The 16651-nt window shown below is 53.0% G+C and overlaps 1 protein-coding gene across 2 annotated transcripts in view; it reads right to left on the bottom strand.

Annotated features, from left to right (window-relative positions):
* Positions 1–16651, bottom strand: part of DLGAP4 (DLG associated protein 4) — a 137568-nt gene that overhangs the window by 72336 nt on the left and 48581 nt on the right. For both annotated transcript variants that reach the window (XM_090286351.1, XM_090286350.1), the window contains exons 2-5: positions 10968–12039; positions 7944–8185; positions 4843–4957; positions 2330–2380 (exon numbers count right to left, since the gene is read on the bottom strand). In XM_090286351.1, the coding sequence (XP_090142477.1) occupies positions 2330–2380; positions 4843–4957; positions 7944–8185; positions 10968–11966 (1407 nt within the window). In that variant the 5' untranslated portion in view covers positions 11967–12039. The remainder of the gene's footprint in view (positions 1–2329; positions 2381–4842; positions 4958–7943; positions 8186–10967; positions 12040–16651) is intronic.

Raw genomic sequence — 16651 nt, 5'->3', positions numbered from 1 at the left:
CAGAATCAAACACTCCAAATGTGTATTTAAGGACGATTAATCTAGCCCTGGTACACAGAGTGGATGCTGGGGAGGGGGTCTGGAATGGAGGCAGAGGCCAGAGATGAAGCTGAGGCGAGAGTCTGGTGAGAGAACGTAAGGCTGGATGAGGGTCGTGGCGGTGAGGACGGAGAAGGGCAGCAGGGTTGCTATGTGCCATCTCACAGTTAACTTGGCCTCACCTAGATGGTTTCTGAGTGCCCCTCCAAAGATGACCAACGAAGGTCCTATGAATCTGCAACTGGAGATGTAAGCGCAGAGGGGCCTCGCCACACACACACAGTCTCCAAAGGTTCTGGAGGGGTCTGTCTGCCTCACATTTCAGGCCACGTTGATAACTTGGGATCAGAGAATATAAACTGAGGAGTCAGCTGGCCAGAAATGGACACTGGGTGGAGGGCCTGGGGGAAGCCTTGGAGCTACAGGTGAGGGGCAGGAGTTGCACCACGTGGAGGAAAGGACAGAGTTGGGCCCGGGGCCAGCTCTGCCCTGGACTAAGCTGTGTGACCTCGGACCGTCACTGTCCTCTGGGTCAGTGTTTCTTCATCTAAATGAAATGAAATGCCCGTGGACTCGTCTGACAGTGCATCAAGTAAAATGACTAGATGAATCATCGCCCGGTTTGGAGCATATGTTTGGAAAAGATCTAAATCTGTGCTGTCCAGTTTGGTAGTGACTAACCATGTGTGGCTATTTAGGTGTAAATTAATTAAAATTAAATAAAAAATTCATTTCCTTACTCACATTTTGCTTGCTCATGCTACCTTATCGGGTAGCGTGGATTATAGAACCTTTCTATCATGGCAGAAAGTTCTATCGGACATTACTGATAAATTAAAAGGCAGTGTGGCATATTTAAAACTCCACTTGGAGGGAATATTAAAGAGATGGGTGTTTCCCAAGCTGCCACCTGAAGAATACTGAGAGGCGCTTGTGACTGCCAAGGGCAATGAGGTCTTGCTTTGGGATTACACAGCAACTGCATGGCTCTGGAACTGGACTGTTGGGTTTCAATCCCTGGTACACCATTTCCTCACAATGTGAATGTGGGCAAGTCACTTAACTGCTCTGTGCCTCAGAGCAGTTATAGACCAAATCTGGAGACTAATTATTGACCAAATTTGATAGGATTATTGTCAAGATTAAGTAAGATAATTCCTACCACAAACTTAGAATAGCGTCTGGGGGAGGAAACACCTGCTAACCTGTACCTAGTATTACAGGCAGCTCCACGGAGTGAGCGCAAGGATTTGTAAATGTTGGTTAAAGCTCCCAAGCTCTGGTGGTGGTAGGGGTGTTCCACGTGGTCAGTGCTGTTGGCATGTGTATCACGGAGTACACACTGTACTCCATGTACACACTGTTGGCATGTGTACACGGAGTACCACCTGGGAGTTGGTAAGTGAACACATCACATCCTTGTCATGAGCCTGTTGAAGTATAAGGAAAAATAGATGGCCTGTCCCACTGTGGACTCCCCAAAGACCTCCTGGAATAATATGTTCAAGAGGCACTGTGATGTGGGGGTGGGAGGCACATGAGGCATCCACCTCCAGCATCAGGAAATGTGGAGCCAATCCTGGTTAGCTTTGCCCCGTAGGACATATGGCCTTAGACAAGTACCTTGTCCGATGAGGGGCTGAGCTCAGAGCATCTTTTCTGCTCTATTTTCTGGTCTTGGGGCTGGAACCTGGGAGGGAGGAGAGGGCCACTTCCAGGGGCAGGGTGAGTGTGCACGGGAAGAGGGCAGCCAGATGGTTCCAGCACTGGCACCACCTACCTCAGCTTTTGTAAAATTAAAGTCTCTGCATTCAGAAAGCCCCAACGCTTCAACATCCTTAAAGGCCGCCGCCAAAGGAAAAAAGTCAAAGGATCTGAGGGCTGGGACCTTGAAGTCAATACCATTAACCCCAGCCTGTCCAAATAAAAGTCACCCCAGGCTTTTGTCAGCTTTGGGGGAGGCAAGGAGGGAGGAAGCCAAAAGACTCTCAGGAAATGCTTTCCCTTATCCTGGGGTTATTTCTTACCCCATTCATAGAACCTCACTCATTCTTTCCCATTTTGGGAAAGAGGAAATTGAGGCACAGAGAAGTGAAACAGTAGGGCCACGGAGCCAAAGGTAAGGGCACCAACATGAACCTATACTCCACCCTCATTGGAGGTGGCTTTCCTGGTGCTGTCTCTGCTTGTACCTGCCTGGGCCAGAAGCTAGATGCCACTCAGGTGCCAGGCCTAAAACCCAGCCCTGGATTCTGGGATTGGGGTATGAAAGAATGGCAAACATACTGACCTGAGGATCATGACCAAACAACTGGGGGATCAGGGAGGCCTGTCCAAAAATCTGCAGAAAGAGAGGGAGGCAGAGGGTTATGGGGAGACCACAGCTGGGGTTGGGGTTGGTTGCCCAGGCTCGGCTGCAAGAGAACTTGTGGCTGACTGGTCTCATCTCCTCAGACTGGCTGAGGCCCAGGTGCTAGGAGGTCTCAGTTGTCTTCCTCCAGGGGTGGGAGGCTCACTCCTTCTGGGGCTGGGCATTGCTGAGGATTTGTAATCTGCTGCTTACAAGTCTTTCTCTTGGACTGGCCCCTGGCACCATGGATAGCCTGTCTGCTGCCTCTTACCTGGGCAGGAAGCTCCCAGAATCTATAGATTAGGGACAGAGCCTTCTCTTCTCTGGTCAGAGCCTGCAAGTCCAATGCCTGGTAGGAGGGGGACTCCTTCTGGCAGGATTCGAGGTCTCAGAGACATAGCTAGAGCTGGTACATCTCTGACTTTGGGGCCACATGCGTGGCTCAGGTCACTCCAGCTTCTGGGGGTGAAGATTTGGGGGTTCAGATGACCCTGGGCTAGGACAGAGCTGGGGCTGGACAGGGAGTAATAGGAGAGACCTAGCCTGGATGATAACTTGTGCCTTTTTGTGAAGCCAAAGGACAAATACGGTCCAGGTGCCAGGGCCAGGCAGGAGCTGGGTGTGAGAGAGACAGACAGACAGACGCAGAGAGAAACATGGAAATGAGACACACTGCAGAGGTAGAGACAAATGTGAATGAGGAAAGGGATACAGATACAGACAGGAGGACTGAGAGCTGAGAGAACGTGATAAGATGGAAGAGACAGGGAGGGAAGCCGTCCATTCAGCAAATACCCACATGCCCTGTGCCACATGCTAGGGACGCCGAGAGGGACAAGACAGCAAGGTCCCTGCCTATAGGAAGCTCTCAGTCTTAAAAGCAAGGCAGACATTCAAAAAATAAACAAACAAATGTAATTCTAGATAATGATAAGTGCTGTCAAGAATATTAAGCAGGGTTAGCTACAGTGTCCTGGAGGCTCCTTTACATGAGAGGGCAGGCCCCTCTGGGGAGGTGACATTTGAGACAAGACCTGAAATGCAGGGAAGAGTCAGCTATGCAAAGCTTTGAGAGGAGAAGGCTCCTGGAAGAAGCAACAGCAAATGCAGTGACCTGGGGCAGGAATAAGATGTGTGGCTGGAGTAGGGTGAGTGACAGAGCAAGTCAAGATCATGTCCCAGAGGCAGGCAGGGCCTCCCGGGTCCCCGTAAGGACTCTAGCTCTCACTTGGGTGAGTTGGGAGCCATGGGAAGGTTTGGAGCAGGGGTCTCATGTGCTCTGACTTAAGTCTTTCACAAGCTCTCTCTGGTCACTGAGAACAGACTGGAGGTGACAGGCATGGAGGCCAGGACAACTGTTCAGGTGAGACTTGGTGGGGCCTGGATGAGGTGGCAGAGAGTCCCATGGCTGGGGCACTACCTCTTCCCACACCTGAAGTCATTCTCCTTGAAGTCTGGGAATGACAGTCCTGAGATGGGGGTTGGGGGCGCCCGGGGAAGGCTTGGCCAGGCTAGAAATAATGGAGCGTTCAGGAGTTGGGGATCCCAAAGCTTTCTGGCTCTAAGCAGTCCATTAGCCCAGGCCACAGGACTGCACACAATGGGACCCAGGGCATGTTCCTGCCCAGAGAGAAGGCTGGGCCTGTACCCGGCTGCCTTCTCTGCCTTGCTGTACTGCTACTGGCCCATGTCTGCCCTCTGAGCCCCCAAGTCTTGGCCAGTCCTACCTTTGCAAACTCTAAAGGGCTGGGGTCCAGGGCTGGGTCTGACAGCCCTAGATCCCTGCCCAGCTTTGCTTCTTCCTAGCTGTGTGACCTCACCTCTCTGAGTCTCAGTATCCTCATCTGTAAAATGAGGACACGAATAATAATGTCCCCTCTGGGGGTAGCTGTGAGGGTTCAAGGAGCTGAGCCTTAAAAGTGCAACACAGTATGCTTATTGCTGTTAGTAGTCCAGAGTGAAGAAGCAACTTGCATGAGGTCACACAGCAAGATGACAAGAACCACGAAGGTAGCCACCCTTTGCTGAGCACTTTATGTTCATTATCTCGTTGATTCGGCACAACCCTTTGAAATAGGAATTATCACCCCCCTGTGGTAAATCAGGAAACAGGCTCACGGAGCAGGTGACTTGTCCTGGGTTCCTATTGTCAGTGAAAAGACTGGGACCCAAACGGAGGTCTCTGGTTCCCTATCCTCAGGGCCCCTGGGTCTAGAGCAGTGATGTGGGCTGTCAGGATCCACAGCCCAGGCCATGTAATGTCAGGCCCTGTGACTGCTCTCTAGGCACATGACAGTCAGAGAGACACACACACAGGTAGCTCTGACAACAGAGACTGAACAGAAGCACAGTACAGACCACTCAACAGGGGTTGGGCCTAGATGTCTGTCCTCCTGGGTGGCAGTTGGAGTTCTTCCAATTGCACTGACCTTCTGGCTGCCCACCACCCTCACCTGGCTGATGCAGCTGGAGTCGTTGAGACTGTCACTGATGGGGTTGTAGTCTTCCTCCCAGCTTGGACACTTGGAGGGCAGCAGCATGTCCACAGAATCCAGGCGGTCCAGACTCCTGGTGGGGAGCAGACAGGGCTCAGCCCACCCATTGTTCAGCTTGGGAAACTGAGGCTCAGAGGGGAAAAGACTAACCAAGGTCATTCAGTGGCAGAGGGAAAAATGGAAGTCACTACCACTCCGGTAATGATGGCGTGGGGAGGCAAGAGCAAGGGGAGCGCTCCCAGCTTTTGGTGGCCTTGTGAGCCTGGAGGATGCAAGTGGCCCTCGCCTGTCATATCTGCTGTAGCCATGAGGTGGCAGCACAAGCTTGCTTTTGACCAGTTCAAACCCGAGGTGGCTCACACCAGCTCAATTTTGCAGCCCTCTCCCCCTGCAGGTCTGGGGCAATTCCAGGGGCTGGACAGAGGAGGTGGGGTAGGTCAAGACCCACAGCAATGACCTCAGACTAGGCTGCCCAAAGGGCATCAGTTTCAACATGATGTCAGGTAGCCTCCACCAGGATTCTGAAGGCTTACCAATTATCCCCATGGTCCCAGCTGTTCTATCTTTCTAATATCTACTTGACCCGCCTCACACCCCTGCAACCTCTGCATTCCCTGCACCCCCACCCCTGCTCTTGGAATAAGATCGAAGCAGCCAACAGCTGGGGCTCTTGATATAGACGGGCTTGGACTGGAGTCCAGTTTCCTTGCTGGGTGACCCTGGACAAGTTATCACCCTTGTTTAAGTGTCAGTTTCCTCACCTATTAAGCTGGAATGACACTGTGCCTGCCTGCTGGGGCTGTGACAAGGAGGATTCAGTGATGCAGATTAAAGTGCACCGGGGCAGTAGACCCCAGAGTACAGCAAGAACTAACAGATTACTCCTATTACTATTACTACTCTTGTTATTATTGATTCCCTCTTATTCAAGGCCTGTGCCCTGGCCCTGACCACCTCTTCAATTTTAATACCCACGGGTTATTCATATGCCCCTGGCTGGTTTGGCTCCGTGGATTGAGCGTCGGCCTGCGAGCTAAGTGTCGCTGGTTCGATCTTCCAGTCAGGGCACATCAGAGAAGGAAAACTCTGACTCCAAAAAACCTCCGCTGCCTTGCGGCATACCTCTTCAGGGGAAAGGCTAAGGGAGTAAACCCCGACAGAAAATCCGGAGCCGGAGTCCCTAAGGCGGTTTGACGTTGTAGTCAACACCGGCAACTCCTGCAGCGCACCTGAAGCCAAGCTGTATTGACTCTGTCTTTCCCTTGGACCCTTCAGCTGCGAAGAGAGGGGGGGTCTGCTGCATGGGCAACAGCAGACCCTCCATATCACCCTGCCCAGGCTCTGTAGCTTCAGCTTCACTGGAGAGGACACTCCAGCGTCATCGCAAGATGTCGATTTAACACGGGAGGAGACAGATACCGTGTCACTCCCGAGTCGGACTGCACAGCCATTCTCGGCGGTGCAGATAGACTCTTAAGAAGCTACACCATCGTCTCTCGAGACGGACGGCTGCCGACGATTCATAGAATTGTAGGACTTCAGGCCTAAAAGAGGTCTTAGAGATCATCCAGCTCAGCCCCCTCACTTAAAGGTGGGAAAACTGAGGTTCAGAGAGGAACCGACCTGGGACTGGCCGGTGGTGTCCTGAATTTCCCCTGGCAGGCCATCCTCTGCCTTCTGTCCCAGCCATTGAGAGTCCTGGCTTCTCCCCTCCCTGCTTCAGTCCTGCTGTCACCTGTCCTGCTCTTTCCTGTCCCAGTCCTCCCAAACTACCTTCTCCACAAAGCCTAGGTTCATGCCTGCAGTAGTTGGAGAACTAGGACTAAGCTTGTTTTCTTTACTCTTCTGAGTCTTTCTTTTGTTTGTTTCTGACTAGCTTTTGTTTTTCTTCCTCAGTGGACTTTGTACCCCCATACCGATTTTCACCTGTTTTGTATTCATTCCATAGCCTTTCTGTAACCTGCCTCTCATTCCTTTCTGTGCTAATCCCCACAGTGACTTCTGCAGGTGAACGCCTCACCTCTCTCTCTGACATTTCAATTGCTGCTTTCTGTGTGCATGTGTTCCATGTGTTCATACTTCCACTGACTCTTCCGAGTCTTAAAGCAACAGAATAAGGCTTGAATAGTGAAATTCCACGCAGAGTGATGGGGCAGGTGAAGGCTATCTATCTCCCTGTGACTTGTGGCTTCTGTCTCCTCCCCAATCTTGGAGCTCACCACAGGGATCAATTACAGAGACATGGGCAGAGGGAGCTCTGATCTTTCCTGGGTGGTGCTGGTATAAGTGGTGGGCTTGGCTCTCCTAACCTGAAGTAAAGCGTCCCCTGGAGCAGTTTCCCTGTGAGAGTGGAACTCACCTGGGGATGTGACTCCTATGGGCAGGGTTTACCTGGTCAGTCACTCTAGAGAGCCTCTCCTTCTGGTTTACCGTAGGATGGGGCTCACCTGTGGTCAGGACTTAACTGTGGGGGGGCCTATGGGGTGGTTCACCAAATGAAGGGGCTCTCCAAAGCCAACTCAAAGTGCAAGGCCCAGCCTAAGGATGAGAACCTCAGGAAGGGGGTTAACCTAAAGAGGGGTTCACCTAGGGGCCCTGGATCATTGCAGGCTTGGGTTCACCTGGATCAGAGGCAAGTTTCATCTGTAGGGCTGGGCCCTATGGGGACAGCCGAAAGGAAGGAGAGCTTCCCAGGGATGGGGCATAACTGTGTAGGGGCTCACCTAGGGGACAAGCCTTGCCTGTGAACTTGTACAGAGCAAGAAGAATCCTTCCCAGGGTAGAGTATCTGTGCGGGCGGGGCTCCAATGGAACCTGGTTAACCTGTGGGCAGGGCTCCCACGGGGGTGGGGCTCCTTTAAGGGAGAAGTGCACTGAGGGAGCAGAACTCACAAGTAGCCAGCGCTTCTGGCAGGCGAGACTTCCGGGGGCAGGGCTCAGGTGTGAGCTGAGACCTCCAGGGTTGGACTAGGGCGTCCTAGAGGCTCTTCTAAGGGCGGGGCTTCGGGGGCAGGGCTCGCCTGGGGGCGGGACTCTAGGGAGAGGAGCTGCGCGCTCACCTGCGGGGGTTACTCTGTTCTCCCAGCGACTGCTGCGTGGCCCTCAGGTAGCTCTGGCGCCGCGCCGCAGTCTTGGGTGAGGGCTTGGGGCTGCCGCCAGAGTCGTCGCTGTCCTCGTCGCCCATGGCCTTGATGTAGCTGCCGCTGCGCATGCGTCGGCACGGGATGTGGCCCTCCGCTGTGGTGTCCGCTTCGCGCGGGGACAGAAGTGCGGTGCTCCACTCGCCGCCACCGCCGGGCACCTGGGGATGGGTGGAAAGGCCTCAGCACACTTCGAGAGAACCGCCGGCCGCTCAGCCTCGGGCTCATCACCTGGGTCAGAGCTCTGGCCCTGAAGCTCTCTCGCTCGCCAACTCAGAGTTTGCCCTTTAGTGCTGCGTACTGCCATTGAAGCCACCCAGCAGCCGGGAAGAGCCTGGGCTGGGAAGGATAGCTGGGTTCCGGAGCCGGCTCCGCCACAGCTACACTACGGGCTTTAAGCAAGTCCCTGCCCATTTCCGACCTCAGATTTCTCCATGGATCCCAGGCTGGGTGCCCCAGCAAAACCACCCAAAGCTGTCTGTTCACAACCTGTTAAAGTAGCCACTGTGTTCCCATCACTTCCCCTGCTATCTCAGAGGACGGTTGATGATCCCACTACACAGATAAGAACAGCAGGCCTGAGGGAGGCCCCCAGACCTGACACCAAGAGGCCTGGCCCTAGGATAGGGGAGGACAGGTCAGAGGACCCTGGCACACCAGTATGGGGGTTGGGTCCTATAAGCCAACCACAGTCCCACATCCCACTGGTCAGTAAACTGAGGTACCAGGGAGCTGGCTTTCAGGGTGGAGCAGCCACTCAGTAAGCTGGAAAAAGAGCTCAGTTTTCCCATCTGAACCTCAGGAACCCCACCTGTGGGAGGGGTCTGTGATAAGGGCCTGTGAGATCACAGCTTTGAGGGTGCCTCTAGTCCCTAGTGGTCACAGTGGCAGAAAGCAACAGAGGGGACCTCCTCTGTCTTTCCAGGGCCAGGCTCTGCCAGCTGCTCCAGGGCAGCACCCACAGCCTACATGCACATACATGTACACATGTGCACATTCACCTCGTGATGAATGAGTATGCACATCTCAGCACTTACATTGCCTCAGCCCCAGCACAGAGCAAACAGGCCTCGTCACGTGTACATATTTGAGAGCAAGCATACTTTCCCATACACACCCATCTCACCAAGGGTGCACCCCAGCAGCCCTTTCATTGTGTGTATTCCCTTCAACGTGTACACAGCATAAACACAGAGCAAATTCACACACCTCATCCACATGCTAGCCATGACTGCATCATAGACATAACATGAGCCCAGCTCATTGTGTATGTTTCTGCTCAACACATGCAGAGGGCACACCCTCACGACGTTTCTACTTCACCACAGATGTTTCTCAGTGTACACAACATACCCATTCTTCACCAGGTGCACAAACGCACACTCCCCAAATCACCACAGCTGCACAGGTACCACATTCGTCTCAGTGCCCGCATTACCAGTGGCCAATTCCTAGCTAAGGGAGGGTTCCTGTCTGGGACTCCCACCCTAGGGACTCCCCTCAACCTTCCCAAACTCCCTTCCGCAGCTGACTGCCTAGCCAGTCACAAGAGTCTGCACATTCTACCCCCCAAACCATTTGCTAATCCAGTCTCCCTACCTCTACTTGTCCCTTGGGAAGGTGGCCTTGTGTATTTCTTCTCAAAACTTGTTGCTACTGCAGCCCCCAGCCACCTGCCTCCCATCACACAGGCAGGCAGCACAACCTCAGGGCCTGCAGGGCCGCCCTGTCTTGGTGTTTCTGAAGCATTTTCACACAATCAGACCAACTGTACCATTTTGAGAGGAAGCCAGGTCACACAACACTCTTACTTATATTTCTAAACTAGGAAGTGGACTGAGAGCCATAAAAGTCTTAAATATATAAAATACTGCCTAGATTTTATTTTCTCTTTATTAAAAAAAAAACAAAAAAAACAAAAACAAACAAAGCCTTTCCTCTCAGTCTCACTGCCTTTGGAATTTTATATAGAATGGCAAGAACTCAGGGCTTTGTCGGGCTTGGATGTTCACCAGGTTCAAAACGCACCTAATGTGTTCCCGAAGGCCGGCCAGGCCTGCACTGGCATCCCCCCAGCTATGCTGGCTCACTGCCTACAGAAGCAGCCCCTTCCACCTAGACATGTACTAAGACCCACTTCCTGGAACTTCCATCCACAGCTTGGGTTCTGTCACTGTTCCTGCCCTTGAGAAACCTGGGGGTTGTGTAGCAGCTGAGATGGCTGAGCCTTCTACCATTTTCCTTGAGTGTGGCCTTGGTGCATAATAAGAGGCTCAATAAACATTAGCATGTGAAAGGATAAAGCCAGCCCCCCAAACTGAGTTAGGGCCTCTGCACTCCTGTGGCCCTCCACGCTTATCTCCAGAACATTCTGCTCAAACTGACATGACTGTTCATGTTTCCTTCCCTCCCAGCATCCTGATCATCAGGGCTGTGTCTTATTTATTTCCAGCTCTGTTCATTTAAGTGTCCATCTGTTCCTCCACCCCTCTCTCCTCTCACATCTCCTGAGCACTTCCTCTTTGTTAAACCCTGTCTTGGCCCTTGGGGACACACAACTGCACCAGACAGGGTCCCTGTCCTCAAGGAGCCCTCAATCTGGTGGGAGTGGCTCAGAGGAGGCTGGCAATTAGAATGCTATGCAATTGGTCCGATGGGGTGAGTAGATGGCACAGCTTCTAGCTTTGTCTTTTAAAGGGCAGGAACATGTTTTAGTCTCTACTCAGGGCTGGGCTCAGAAGGGTCCTAACCAATGTCTACTGAGAGCATGACCAGTGGAAGGAATCCCCTTATGAGCAGGTACCACCAGTCACCCATTTCCTGGGCGAAGTAAACAGAGGCCTGAGTGAAGCAACTTTTCAAGCGCATCTGTGATACAGGTAGGCCTCACAACTGTGCCTTCCTCATGCCCCTCACCCCACCCTGACCCTGGAAGGGACCCACCTGCAGGTAGTGATAGGCTAGACCCTGGTGGCAGGATTTGGATTTTAACAGACTTTTATCCAAGGTGGCTGAGGTCTTCTGGCAGACCTCGTGGGCATGGCTGAGAGTCAGAGTGGACCAGGAGCCCCGCTTGACATAGTTGGTGTCAGTGCCCACCCCAAGACTGGGGCAGGAGGCCGGGGGTGCGGGTGGGGGTGGTGGGGCAGTCAGCTCAGTAGTATTGTTCTTGGCGGCTTTGAGCATGTGCCCACTGATGGTGTTGTAGGCATGCATGAAGTAACGCGGCTGGCTGCGTTCTGGCTGGCGGCCCAGCGTCATCAGCCCAGAGGCTGGCCCGCTGCTGCGGAAGGCACCACCCTCACCGTCCAAGTTGTCGTCAGAGCTCCACCAGCCTGAGATGTTGGAGCGGCTACGCCGTTTGGGCTCCCCAGCCTTGGCCCGCTCCTTGCTCTTGGCCCTCCGGCCCTTGCCGTCCTCCAAGCTTCCTTTCTTGCTGCCATTGGCACCAATCTTGCCTGCTGTGCCCTCCAGTGAGGGCGCCTTGGTGAAGAAGAGCCGCTGGACTGAGTGGACCAGGTGGCGGATGCGACCAGGACTCTCACCACGGGCCTTGGCCTCGCCGCGGGGGAACTGGAGAGTGCTGAAGCCATCATGGTGGATGGGCAGCTGCTTCTCAAACTGGTCCAGGAGGTTGGCGGGCAGCCGGTTGATCTTGGTGGCCTGGGCATGGCTGGGGAAGGGGCTCTCCTCAGGCACCTCGAAGTGGGAGTTATAGTGGATGCGGGGGAAGGTACTGCTCGGTGGTGGCAGCTGGTTGTTGAGTGGGAAGAGACCATCACTTGGAAGAGCGTTCTGCCCAGGGAAGCGAGCCTCGCGTGCAAAGGCCTCTGTGGGCGATAGCAGGTAGGGGTTGCGGTCAGGCCCTGTGAACAGGGGCTCGTGTGGTGGGTCCAGGCTGTCGGAGAGGTGGCGGGGGCGGCTGTCGCCGAGGCCTTTCATGATCCCAGCCCTTGGGGCAGGGGCCGTGGCCCTAGCGGGGTGCCCGGGTCACCTCTCCCGGGCAGCAGCTGTCCTGGGGAGAGAAGACAGAAAGGAGTCAGTTGGATTTGGAGGGGACAGGGTACCAGGAAAGTTAGCCACATATGTCAGGGTTAGGAGGATTCCTGAAGAGTTCTGGCCTGCCCTTAACATTGTGGGGTGGAGGACAAGAGTACAAACAGAGGCCCACATACCATGTTTATGAATGAGAGTTAAAACTCAGGCTAGCAAACTGTTAAAAAAAAAAAGTTCTACTTTCCTACCTTGACAAATTATCTTCATAAGGTTCGAACTCAGACTTCTTGGTCTCCTCCGAATTCCATGGTGGAATGTGGTGGCGGGAGCTGCCTGCCTTCCTTTTCCTCCCATCTCTGATTCTGTCCCTCATCATAAGGAGACACACATGTGTGCACCCCAAGCTCACTCCATGTGCCCCCGCCAAAGAGCCACCTTTAGGCCTAGGGATGGTCCCACTGGCAATGTAGGCCACCCATGGGAAGATCCCATGCTGGCCCTGGAACTAAGGGTCATTTGGACAGGGAATTCCAGGGTCCCTCATATCCAGAGTATGGTCCAATTCGGGTTGTAGACTCCTAATGGGCATGTCCACTTGGCCCTGTACACTCCTTGCTTCATGGGGAAGAACATGGTTGAAAAAAGAGGGTCCAGAGCAGGGGACCCTCTTACTGGGGTTTAAGTGCAGTACTACTCAGCTTCTTATTTTATCAGAGGAATCCTTATGTCAAATGTAAACCCTCTGTGAAAAACTGCTCTATCCTCAACAAGAGTCTATAGAGTGTGACCTCTGGGCTAAGATGCTGCGGGCTGCAGACATTGGAGAGGCCAATAGGCCCACTAGCCCATCATTTCCAGCTGAGATGAATCAATGATGTCCAGCCAGGGCCAGAGTTCTCAGAGCTGATGCAGGAACACATGTATCAGGACTGTGTGGAGAGGGCAAGGCCTCAGGAGAGGATAACATTTAAGGGGAACCATTGTACCTCAGTTGTACCTCAGTTTCTACATCTATAAAATTGGGGCAGTTGGACTCATTGGGTCTTCCAGCCAGGACCATCCTGGAAATCCCAGTCTCACACTTAGGAAAGTCCCTTTCCTTTCTGGGTCTCAGTCTTCCCATCTCTACCATGGAGGACAGGGGAGGTCAGTGAGGTTTCTAAGGCCTAGATCCCACTGGCCCTGCTTGGAGGACTGAGGCTTGGTCTGGCTTTGAACAGAGCAGGCAATGGCAAGGGCAGTGTGGGGAGAGTGCTCAGAGGTGCTGGGCCATGTCAGAGTAGACGGGCTCTGGCTGAAGCCAAGTGTGGTCAGCAGGATAATGTCTCCCAAAGGTGCCCATGTTCTAATCCCCAGAACCCATGATTATGTTACATTACATGTTAAAAGGGACTTTGCAGATAGGATTAAGGATCTTGAGATGGGGAGATTATCCTGGATTGTCTGGAATGGTACAACCTAATCACCTGGGTCCTCATAGGTGGGAGGCATGAGTGTTGGGGTCAGAGAAGGGGATGTGATCACAGAAGCAGAGGTCAGAGTGATGCAGGGTCATGAGCCAAGGAATGCAGGCAGCCTTTAGAACCTGGAAAAGGTGAGGAGTCAGATTCTTCCCTAGAGCCTCCGGAAGGAATGCAGCCCTGTGACTCGTTTTGGACTTCTGACCTCTAAAACTGTAAAATAATAAATCTATGTTCTTTTAAGCTACTAATTTGTTACAGCAGCAACAGGAAACTAATACACCAAGCATGGGTTTGAGTGTCCGAGATCCCTTCCCACCTCTCAGAGCAGCTTGTAAGGCAAATCCCAGGACCCCTCCTCCCCAAAAAAAAAAAAAAAAAAAAACACTGCATGAAGAACACTAGCCTGGGTGAAGCTCCATCTTATAGATGAGGAACCCAAGGTCCTCAGCGGGGAAGAGCTTCCCCGAGATCATACAGTAGGTCCAGAGGTTGAGGCAGGACTGGGGCCCACACTCTTCCACTTCCTCCATGTAACTGCTTTACAACTGTCACCCCAACCTGGATGGCCCCAAGACCCTGAAGGATCTGAGAATTATTTCTTTGGATCCAGCCAATTTCATGACCCACAGAGCACTAGGCCTTCCCCTGAGGCTGCAATAGAGTCCACATGTATCAGATTCCTCCCCTTCTCTGCCAGACTCTCCGTGACTCTAGGAGCCTGAGGGACCCCACTTCTGGAGACCAGAGCACTTTAGTGACAGTCCTTGTGGCTGAGCAGTCCCTTTGGAAGCATTTCTGCTTCCACCAGGAGGCTTATCAGAATACTTATCCCCAGCCTGGAGAGGAAGTCTGCTGTGTTATATCTTTATCTCTGTTACACCACATCCTCATAACAGCCACATGAGGTGGGGGACCCTATCTTCATTTCACAGATGGGGAAACTGAGGCTGGGAGAGGGAGTTGTAGTCGAGGCGAAATAGGTAACAAAGATGGTCAAGGTTACCCCTCCACGCCAGCTAGCAGCAGTTCCCTCTGAGCAAACCTCTTCTTGAAGACAATTTCAGGAAGATGCAAAACTACCCCCATAAGCTCCTGTTCCCCAGCCTTTTCTTGGCCCCCTCGCATCCCATCGGGGCCACGGTGACCTCTGGGCTCAGGGCCAGCCTCTTGGCGCTCCTGCTGGAGAACTGTGTGCAGCAATATGTCCTTGATGCCACTCAAGAAAGGCCAATGATACTGAAAATAGAACATTGTTTGCAAATACAGCCCCACTAGCTAGGCGGGGGCCTGACCCCCTAGAAATGCCATGTGATGGAGAGGGCTGGTCACCAGAAGCAGAAGACAGCTGCAGGCCCTGCCCCAGAAGTGCACGCTACCTCAGTTCTCCCTGCCCAGGGCAACTTCTCCAGCCCTCCCAGGGAGAAGCTGGCTTCAGTTTGACATCACAGATATCCCTGGCCCCAGGAAGCCGGTTTTGCTCTAGGAGGACCGTGTGAACCTGGGCCCATGGCCACATCCCACAGCCTCCGACTGTGGGTTGCCAAATGGGGCCAGGAGGAGGAAGTGAGGGAAGGCACTCAGGGGACTGTTAAGTGTTGGCACGTGCTGTTCCCTGGGGGACAAACCCTGCTCTGAGTCCTGGTGGACTTGACCAGTGAAGACCCTCACCTGGCTTGTGGGGGAAGGAGTTACACAGGTACCTGCCTTGGAGGATTATAGGAGAGAGAGGGCGGGGCCTCCTACCCTCAGGGAGACCTACTTTAATGACCACAAGTGACCTCTCAGCTGCTTTCCTTTCTGTGACTGGGCCCTCGTTGCTAAAAGAGTCTCTTCCTCTGGCTTCTGGGGCCCTGAATATCTATCCTTCTACCCCACCTTAAATGCCAGTGCATATCAGGATTTTGGGCAGGCCCACAGTGTCCCCACATCAGTAAAATACCTCAGTGTCACTCAGTGGGGGCTCTCCTTGAATTCATCCCCTCCTGACCTTCCATGTCCTTCCCCTAGTAACAGTCCCCACTGTGCCTGGCAAATGATTCTACCGGTCTCACATCCTGTGGTTCAGGTGGAGCCAGTCCGATCCCAGAACTCCAGGGGTAGACACATGACCTAGGCCTGGCCAATCAGAGCCCTGCTTCCCTGAGTATTGATTGGCTCAGAGATAGAAACAGGATACTCACTAGCCAATGAGAATTGGCCCTGGGATTATGGCTGAACTTTTGGAAAGGAGGTGCCCTCCTTTATGTTTGGCTGCTGTGCTTAACAGAGTCTCAACCTGGAGTCCTTGGTCAAGATCTTGCCTGATGTCTCAGATATGAGAGTCAAGAGACATTCTCTGTAAATCTGAGTTGGATTTCTGTGTCTTTCAACAAGAACCTGACTGATACTGGCCTCATTTCCATTTGGTCACAACAACAGTGGCTATGGGTAGCCCACCCACATCTCCTGTGGTCTCATCACTGTGGTGCCCAATAGGCTGACTTCCAGCTGTCAGCATCTGCATCCCTGTGGGGGATTGGGGGAGCTTTCTCTTGCAGCTGGAGCCCACTCTGCTCACAGGTGTCCACAGCCTGCAGGAACTGCCAGAGAATTAACAATCCCCCACCTGGGTGCTGTCTCAGCCAGTGACTTTTGGGGAGTTGGTGTATAAATACCCCAGCTTCTCCACCCCTTGGGTGGGACAACTGAGGGGTGGGCTCTACACTGATTCCTGGAGCTGCCCATCGGGACTGAGCGCCAGTTGCCCACAGTGGTCACTTGGTTGATAACGGTCCTTTCATTGGCCACCTCCTCTTCCCTGCCTTACCTCCCTCTCCCACACAGTGCTCCTACTCCCAAATGAAGTACTTGCACTTGAAACCTTCTATTGGGCATGCTTCTGGGGAATTACGACAGCCACTGAGTCATAGGGATTCTCCTTGGTTATGTTTTCTGATGGCACCTCCTCCTTGTATCCTCTGCCTCTGTCTCTCCCTCCCCTGGACAACGGGGGGACCAGGATTCTCTCTTTTCTTTAACACCTTGTTCACCTTTTTTGAGTTGGGGACCTAATTCACTTACTGTCTGACTTTCTTATAGCTAATAAATGTGTCATTGGAAACGTGATGCATTTCTCTGAGAACTCATTTGGCTACATCTCATAGATTCCATTTCCCCACAGGTTTTGCT

Source organism: Furipterus horrens, unplaced genomic scaffold (genome assembly GCF_987537825.1).
Source record: "Furipterus horrens unplaced genomic scaffold, mFurHor1.1.pri manual_scaffold_8, whole genome shotgun sequence".
NCBI classification, from domain to species: domain Eukaryota; kingdom Metazoa; phylum Chordata; class Mammalia; order Chiroptera; family Furipteridae; genus Furipterus; species Furipterus horrens.
This window is presented reverse-complemented; position numbering and strand designations above follow the sequence as displayed.